The sequence below is a fragment of the Clavelina lepadiformis genome, chromosome 5 (assembly GCF_947623445.1).
Source record: "Clavelina lepadiformis chromosome 5, kaClaLepa1.1, whole genome shotgun sequence".
NCBI lineage: Eukaryota > Metazoa > Chordata > Ascidiacea > Aplousobranchia > Clavelinidae > Clavelina > Clavelina lepadiformis.
The window spans coordinates 2,028,688-2,038,410 of record NC_135244.1 but is presented as its reverse complement, the minus strand read 5'-3'; the positions used below and the strand labels follow the sequence as shown (position 1 = coordinate 2,038,410).

General features: G+C 37.2%; 1 protein-coding gene and 1 long non-coding RNA gene across 2 annotated transcripts; both read left to right on the top strand.

The window, feature by feature from the left end:
• Positions 1-2,118: 2,118 nt before the first annotated feature.
• On the top strand, positions 2,119-2,693 carry LOC143460288 (uncharacterized). The gene is made up of 2 exons (XR_013117858.1): positions 2,119-2,394; positions 2,471-2,693. It is a non-coding gene; the product is annotated as an uncharacterized LOC143460288 (long non-coding RNA).
• A 5,584-nt stretch (positions 2,694-8,277) lies between these two features.
• On the top strand, positions 8,278-8,811 carry LOC143458790 (uncharacterized). Its single transcript, XM_076955658.1, has one exon. It carries the CDS (start codon positions 8,278-8,280, stop codon positions 8,809-8,811), a length of 534 nt encoding a protein of 177 aa, XP_076811773.1.
• Positions 8,812-9,723: the final 912 nt, after the last annotated feature.

Genomic DNA, 9,723 nt, shown 5'->3' with positions numbered 1-9,723 from the left:
ATCTACAGTAATATTTACCGTGTTCCGGGGTTTCTGTATTATGCCTTCGATGTATTGAATCGGTATCTTGATTTCTTTCAGCAGCCTGTAGATATCTTCTCTTTTGCTGTCATTGACCAATTGGATTGTTACTTCTCGGTGGTTGCAGTAGTCAGCAGCCACGTCGTTATTCCATTGTCTTTTCAGTCTCTCTGCATAGGTGAGAGTCTCGGCCATTTTTCACCTTTTCTGTCGAGATTCTTTACTTCTTTACTTCTTGACGGCTTTCTTATTTCCTTTGCTGGAAACCATGTTGTTGTGCATGTGCCGCTCCCAGCTCGCATATTTACAAGCCGACCACAGCCGTTCTTAACAATATCATTTTTTCAGTTTTTCAAGTTCTGGGGTTGTTTGTAAGGCTGTGAACGTACTTCTACTTTGACCATCCTACAACAAGGTTTACATGCGGGAAGTAGCCTACTTCAATCGAGGTCCATTTATCTGCACTCCAGTAAGTACGTGATTTGTGGTCAAGAACATTTATACCAAGGTCTAAAAGGACAAAAATGTTTTCAACTTTACCTGCTAGTTGCTACATACATCACAATCGATGATATGTAACTTTTAGTAAGTTGATCAAACTATACCAGGCAGTACGTTGAGTGTTATATAATATCATCATCAATACAATCATCTACATCTTCACTTCTACAACCGACCTGTGTTAAACAGGGCTCCGTTACTTTGCCCTCACCACAGGCCTTTCCATTTTAATATTTAAAGAACCTAAAAAACTAACGCTTTTGAAAATATCCGACAGGTCCAACAATAAAATTGAAACTAAATTACATAAAGTAAGTACTTTATCCAAACATAGCCTACAACGAGCACGATGTAGATAAGGAAAGAGTTAAAACTTTAAACATGCACAAATAACTTCAACAAAAAAAGAATAATAGGCCTATTAAAAAATTCAATAACAGAATTAGGCTACTGCACAAACTACTGTATATGAAAAACTTATTTTGGTTAATCGCTGATGGATGACAATATGCCTATTCTAAACGATAAAAATTAAGAAAAGAAGTTTAAGCTCAGCATTCAATCCGGTTCCTGTGTCATATTCATCCCGATCGAGGTGGAAAAATCACCGTAATAGTTTCGAATGATCAATATCCGCTGTTGATCCAAGGCAACCAGCTTCCGTGTCTCCAAAACTTCCGTGTGGATTGCTTGTAAATGTAAGTTGTAAATCACTGAGGATTCGCCTTTGCATGGTTTCCAATAAAAATGACCCAAAAAGTCGTGTGTTTGTGAAAAGCATTTGGCTTGTCGATCTCTTAGCTGCTCACAAACCGGAAGGTGGCCTGGTTAAAGCGATATAATACTTCTTGCACTAAAATGCACTTACAACCATTTAAAAGCAACAGCAGCTCATGTTATTCAATATTTGTTGATGAACATAGGCTATGACTTATATAAAGTACTTCTACTTGTTTCATCCATTTCCATAACACTTTAGAAGTTCAAATAATGAAGCATCGCGTGCAAAACGATTGTAAACACATAGGTGTCTAATTGGTAGGCCTTCCGCTTCGCATTGTTACATAGACGCTGTCTATCCTCATGAATGACAATATTTAGCAATCGTTCGTAAAGTGCAACCATATGTCACCATTAATGGTTAATTTTAATAAATATGGTTTGTGTTTGATTATTGCGTCGGAATGAGGTAGCGAAGAGTGACGTGTTTTTCTTTTTTTCCTTTTGGATTTTCACGACACTTTCCACCTCTGGCATAAAACGCTGATTGGCTGATTAAGTGTTGCTGCCATGTGGGTTTTACTTCATTTTTACTGAAAAACTGTTTGACTGATGACGCTTTTCAGTAAAGGCCTAGCAAAATGCAGGTGTGTATATCTGTTAGCAATGGACAACCTTGTAGCAGTTCATGTGAAAAAACTCTTGCATGAGTATAAGTACTATCTGAATATAGCCCAGGCTATTTTTTTTTCGTACAGTATGTTGCTCTGCTACAAATGTTTGTTGTTGAATTGCTTATCCTTTGCTATTTGCAGGAGGAAAAATGTGAAACTTTATTTAACTTTATCTTTATTTGTTATGCTTTAATTTAGGCTTTTTTAAGAACTAAGTTACTTTCTGTTGCATTATAATTTATTTTTTTGTTGACAAAACAAACATACCTGCCGTGGTTGAAAATGAATTTGAAGCCCTTGTCCTCTGTCGTCATGTTTCTCATGACTTTAAGCGCATTTGGTGCCATATACACCTGCCTAGACCCACCAGGAGTATTCCATTTTTTCTGTTATGTGGTGTCGCCACAATCTTGCCCTCACTTGAACTTTGAAAATGGAACAGGATGCCAATGCTCTAATCCAAACTTCTATTGCGAACGTAAGTTACAGCCAAGTTAGTGTTAAAATTGCGTAATTTTTATTTCTCTTGTATGGCATGGTTTTGAACTTTACAGAAGCTATTGAAAATCCCTGCAAGAAACAAATGTTTTAACCAACACACCGTTCTGTATGCTGACGATTTAGCTTTTTTAGCGAAGGAAGCCACTGGAGCGAAAAGGAATTAAACTGATTTGCTGTTTTTAACGTTGTTGTTTTACTCGCTATTTCGTGAATAATATTGCTGTGTTGTAGATTTTACCAAGATCCCCAAGATTAAAACAGTGTAGGCCTATCTCATCCTTTTTTCGTGAGCAATAAGCCTAGCTTTGGGATAGAGAAACATTTTAGATAGTGCTACCCTACTAAAGCCTCTGTAACCAGTTCTTCCGAAGGATGCACACGGAGCCTGTTCCACAGAACCAGCAAACACAACTGGCAAACCCGATAGTTTATTGTATGTGTTTCTTCACTATATGAAATTACCCAGTGCTTTAGTGCACAGAAAATCGTTTGCTTATAGAGCTCAAACCCCTTAAACGTCCACTTTTAAATTTAAACATTTATAACGTATTTGGGCTTCGCTTGAATTTTGCTTTTAAGTATGCATCCACGCAAAAGTAATGATAAAACAATCTTGCAATCTCACCAAATTAATACAACTCATGATGTGATTTCACAATAGTTTTTATGTTTAAGGCATTGACTTGACTTAACTCCAGTCACAACTCAAAATGACTCGAGTCAAAAAATAAGTTTGTTACAACCCTGATAGTTGGTATATAAATGTTCGTTTAAACCAGGGATGTCCCACCTTTTATTATAGTGGGCCGCATTGTCAGTTGAAATAATTCAATGGGCCGCAGAACCTATTAAATTTCAAGAAATATGGGTACATAAAGTACATACTTTTGGAGTGAAAATGACTAGCGGGCCGCTCAAAAATCTCAGGCAGGCCGCAGGTTGGACATCCCTGGTTTAAACAGTCGCCAGTTAGTTGAACTAAATAAACTTGTTAATAACTGACAATTACAGAGATCGAAAAATGTTAATTGACTAAAAAGCATCCCTACTCCATGGCTCACTGGGGCTAATAAGCATATATAATAGGGGCACGTATAGACAGCTGCTGTCTTTTGGATATTTGTATCATTATTTTTAATTTTTGCTTAAATTGCGACAAATTTAATTTCATTGTGATGATGCAGCACATACAGCCATGGTAGGACCAGTTGTGATTCTTGCTGCTAAATGTTGACCATTGTCTCTAGTTCAGTCGAAAATAGAATTTACATCAAAACTTAGGCCGCCAGCCGAAATTAATTCGGTAAAAAATAAAAAAATAAAAAGAAAGGTAAAAATTTTTTATAGTAAGCTTTTGCATGTCGCAATCAAACTCAACACATACTGCCCTTTTCAAGTACAATACTTATTTTGAAATTAGCGTAACATTGCCATAACTACATTTTGCTATGTTAAGATTATTTTATTGACGTGTAAATGCGCGTTAATCAGCGTTCGGTTTTCTCATTGTGTCTACACCGACTCATCCAAATTCGCAAGACACTTCTTTCTCCTCAATCGTTCCTTATGGCTTTGCCGCCCCGTCGTCATTGCAGCGAATACGTCATTATGACGTAACAAGCAAAGAGGTGTAAAGGAATTGCAAATTTCATGATGGAATATTTTTAATCTTCTCTAAACTAAAGATATTTTGAAACTTCTTCAAAATCTTTTTGGCTCGAATATGATAGTTTCTTGCTTCCAGTTAAACACAAAACGTTTTGCTGAACGGTGTTTATGGAGTTTTCCATTTGCTTTGCTGCAGTGTCGAGGAAAAACCGTTCGACTAGATCGCAAGTTTGACGTTGAAGTTTCAGCAACTAACACAAATATGTGAATGGGGTGGTATGGCGAATCATAATATTGTAGGCTACTCGGGTTTTCTCTATGGAAAAACAGACACCACATAAGCCTCAGATTGCATTTTAATAAGACCGAATTAACTACTACTATTATCACACTTTTTGCTTGAAAGTAGAATGAATCATCGACAGTTCTAGCGGAAATGCGCAAACACGTTACTGCTGGTTAATCTCATGATAATGTTGCAAAGTATATAGCAAAAATTTTATCAACAAAAATGACAAATAAATTTATGTTTATATTACAGTATACGCCTATGCCTTTCTGAAAAAGACACTCTGAATTATTATCCTTTTGGTATTATATATATAAAAGCATTTGTATATCTGGTATGAAGTCTTCTTATAAAAATGTAAATTTCATCTCTTCTTATAATATAAATTTTTTTCTAGTGCTTAGTACATAGGATAATTATTACTCTGTAATGAAATGATTGTTTATCGTTCCTTATCCTGTAAGGACGATCACTTCAATTACAATGTTTGTCTGTAGAATTGCTTAATGTCCTCGAAGTGAAATGAGTCTCAGGTCGTTGTTTCGCTTCTCTTAATCTTAGAATCAATTGTATACCATGACAACTGTATAAACTGGTTATATTGTTTCTTGTTTAAACGATTATATTAAGTAAAACATTGTGACAGCTACATAATAAAGTCGACTACTTTCTAGGGTTAACTTCGTAGACTGTAACGCATTGAACAACTATGAATAACAACACACGCAAAGCAGGCATGCACGACATTTTTGTCACGACTTAATACGATAAGCAGAGAGGAATCGATTACGTAACGCAATGCTTTGCTTTGCCGATTTCCGTAAACAAGTATTCTATGCGGCATTCGATTTGCAAGCAATTTTATAATATCATCACAACTCTTTTTGCACGTATTATGGAAGTAAGTGTTTGCAAAAATACACCCGCTTAGTTCTACTCACCTTTCCTTGGATACAAATTTAAGGTTAAAAAAAGACAAAAGCATTTGTCCCGTCAGTCACAAAAATAGCACATATAGTTTGCATTACTGATATTATTGCTTTTCTTTGCACATAGCTATCTTCTACATTAAGCAGGACATTCTTACAACTAAAAGCTTTTGGCATATATATCTTAACTTTAAATTTGCAGGTGAACTAAAATTGTCAGTCACGTGACTGACGGTACAATTTTTGGTCTAACTCTAAACAAACATGGTTAAATTTACTAAATTTAGTTTTCTGTGTTTGGAAAAAACCATTTGTTACATAACAATGGTAATTCTTGATTTTAAATTGTCAGTCAAACAAAGGATATGTATTTAAATGTAACACCTGAACAAATTATTTCAGTCACTGTGGTCTTGTTAAGCTGAAGTTATAGAGCAGCCTGTAGCTTGATAGTTTTTTGTAATGGCGAAAAGTTGTGCAGAAAGACAGCGTCAAAGAAGAGAAAGGTTGAAGCAAGAAGGTAAATATGAATTAAGCTTTTAAAGAATACCAAAAGCAGGTTAAAAGACATTCCAGAGAGCGAAAGAAGCATTTATTAAGTGATAGTGAAAAGCTTAGTGAAAAAGTGTACGAAAGAAAACGAAAACAAGAATACAGAGCCAGAAAAAAGAACTTGGTGGTAGATACAAGTTTCATGTACATGAAAAGGTCAGCTCTTAATCGTTCTTTGAAGAAAGTGCAGAAAAGCTTGCCACAAAGTCCACGTAAAAGAAAATTAGTTGTTAGAAAATTGGCCTTGAAATTTACTCCAGAATCCACAAAATCAGAAGCAAAAACTAAAAGAATTGACAAATTATCAGAAGCTTTTAAAGAAGCTGTTGAAAAGTTCTATGCTCGTGATAAAGTATCTAGCCAAGCACCAGGTACGAGAGACTTTAAAATAATTCGTCAAAAAAAAAAGAAAATCAAAGTTCACAAAAGATATTTACAACTCACATTGAGAGAAGTTTATCGAGCTTTTAAAGCTGAATATAAAAATGTTAAAATTGAGTTGACCAAATTTTGTGAGATGAGACCACAGCACATTTGTCTTCGGGCTGATACACCAGAAAACATTTGCTTGTGCATTTACCATGAAAATATTCATCTCTTCTTACGAGCTATCCCACATCTCCCAAATGTTGTGAGTGAATTTCTTGCATTGGTCGTTTGTAGCCAAGAAGAACCTTGCATGCTACAAAATTGCCAAGAATGTGGAAATCTCAAAATGTTTGAAAGGTTGGTGGTGTCCGCTTTTGGTGAGGTCGAGAACTTGAAGATGCTCATTGATTACAAGCAGTGGGTTAAAAATGAAAACAACCGTTTATTGAGAACCAGTTTTAACGAAAGCCTAGAAAATATGCTTGCAAAGTTAAAATCGAAGCTACCAGAATTTCCTAAGCATCATTAGGCCTACATTAAAACGATGCAGTCTAAGAATTTGAAAGAACGCAAAGAGAATTTACCTTTGGGGTCTCTCTTAATTCAAACTGATTTCAGTGAAAACTATACTCACAAACGGCAAAATGAAATTCAGTCTGTTTACTGGGATTCTAAATCATCAATACTGTACACTTCAATGGTATATTTCAATGCAGCTACGTCACACAAAGCAGCCAAGGCTGATGCTGTTGATTCTACTGCGTACGTGGTTATTTCCAATTACATGCGTCATGATAAATATTCAGTGGCAGTGTTTAATAGTTGCATTTTAAACCATTTCAAAAAAGCTCATCTTGCAGTTCAGATCAGTGCATTGGAATACCAGTCAGATGGGGCAGCACAGCATTTTAAACAGAAGTATAGTTTGTGTAACATAACTTTGCAGGATGTACCAGTTAAATGGCATTTTTCGGCAACATCACACGGAAAAGGTTGCATTGATGGAATTGGTGGATGTTTAAAAAGAAGAGTGATGGAAAAAGTACTTGCAGGAAATATTGACATGAATAGTTCAGAAGAGTTTGCACAAGTTGCCCAGGAGGTGTGTCCCAATATAAATGTATTATTTGTTTCAGAGAAAGAAATAAAATCCCAAATCCCAAAACTGGATAAAATGTGGCACCCAAAGGGTGTTGAAATTGAAAGAATCCCCAATACCAGGGATGCACACTTTTTTGAATCAATAAAGCCATACGAAATTAGGTATTCTGTGCATTCGCTTGTGAATCATGAACAAATGGACTGTTTTTCATTTATTGGGTCAAATGAAGTGTTAGTTCAGTCAAAAGGAGGAAATGATAAAGATTTTGCTATTGGATCTTGGGTTAAAATAAAATACTTAGCAGAAGACTTTTATGTGCTTGTAATAAATAAAATAGCTGGTGAATATAAAATACAATGCCTAAAAAAATCAGATAGTTCATCTTCAAGTTATAAACTAGAACCGGATCATGACACTGTTTGGTACACCAAAGATAACATTCTTAGTCAGATGAAAGATGTACCAATTCTTATAAATAGTCGAGGAATGTATAAAATAGTTTAGAACATACTCAGATGCTAAAATATATTGTTATTTTAGTTCTAAAGTTTTCTAGATTTGAGTTGTTTACGGTTGTTGTTAGTGTTTTATTTATGTTAACTAGTTCAGATGCATTTCTTCAAAAGTTGCAGTTTATTTGTAAGTCAATTTGCAATTTAAGATGATTTTATGGACGACAATGTGTGGTGACATTCCGCCGGTGAAATTCCTTCGTTTATACTAGTTTGCTTTGCACTTAATCACGCCTCCTTAATTGCTTATCCGCCTTATATGTGCTGGTCCCATCGATAGAACGTCATTCCAGTAGTAAGCGCAGTGTCGATGGGTCGGCTGTTCGATAGTATCAGTTCAGATATATAAGTGTTACATATCTTTCATATTTTTGCCTAACTGATTCTATTTGTTTTTAGGACTGTTCGGTTTTGTTTTAATAAAACCTAAGTTACTTGAATTAGTGTTTGAGTTTCGAGGTCATAACAATTTATTAAAACAAGATAAGACGAACCGGTCATGGACAAGCTCTTACTTCGACCGAAAGAACTCACGGTTAGCCCGGATACCGTCGACGCCCATAAAGTTTTCAAGTATTGGTTACAGACGGTCGAAGACTTCATTGCTACACTGGAAGAGCTACGCCCTACGCAATCGCCCGCAATAAATAAAACAAGAGTTGTTCGAAGCTGTATTTCCCCCGAAGTTTTCTCCTATGTAGAAGAAGGTGATAGCTACGAAAGTATTATAACTCTCCTGAAAGAGTTGTACGTCCGACCGAGAAATAATGTCTACGCACGACACGTACTGGTCAGTAGGCAGCAAAACCACGGGGGAAAAGTCCTGGAGTTCCTTCGTGCCCTTAAGATGCTCGCTAAGGATTGTACCTTTGAAGCGGTCACAGCGAGTAAGTACCGCGACGAACTTATACGGGACTCTTTCATTAATGGGCTGAGTTCTTCGCTCGTACGTCAACGCCTGTTGGAGATAGATGATGTCGACCTACAGCGAGCGGCCGATTTAGCCGATAACTTAGAGCGAGCTCAATTGTGATCGAACTCAATGGGCTCTGGAAGTACCAGCCCTCGCCTGGTGGCATCGGCCCAATCAACGTTGCCCGCTGTGACACCTAAAGAAAATACACTACAAACTGGAGGATCAATAGCTGTCGCTCCGAAGGTGCGTAATTTGAAGACTCAGAAGACTTGCTTCTACTGTGGCGGTGCGCTACATAGTCGTAATTATTGTCCTGCCCGTGATCGAGAATGTCACAATTGTGGAAAAAGAGGCCATTTTTGAAATGTCTCCCGCGGTAATTGCTCTTTTCTAAAAACTTCTTCAACGGCCTATGTTGAGGGATCGAGTGAATTATCAGAACGGTATTCTGCCATTGCCGCTAAAACATCTGGGACCGTATTTCTGGCAGGTGCTCCCGGCTGCCTCCAGCGTACAGTCGTCAACGCTGTCATTAAAGGCCGACTCGTTAAAGCCTTGTTAGATTCCGGCGCGTCAGAAAATTTTATCGATAGCTCTTTAGCCGAAAACATCGATTTAAAACCGGAAGGAAAAGCGAGTGATATGACCATGGCTTCCACTGAACTGCAGTTAGAAACACAAGGTCATGTTAAAACAACCATTCAACTGCTTGGCCGGAGCTATTCTAACGTCGTGCCGGACGTAATGCATAATTCTTGTGCCGATATTATCTTGGGGCAGAAGTTTCTACAAAGACATGAGGCGGTTACTTTCGAATTTGGTGGAGCTGAAAATCCCCTTGTTGTGTCTGCTGCTTCGGAAAAGGTTTTCGCGGTAGCGGCAGCCGATGTTGACCCACCCAACTTGTTCGAATTTATGCAAAAGGACTACTACCCGGTCGCTTCTCGCACTCGTTCCTACTCGAGGGAAGACTCCGCCTTCATAAAAACCTAAATTAAAAGATTACTTTCCGAAGACATCATTGAGCCG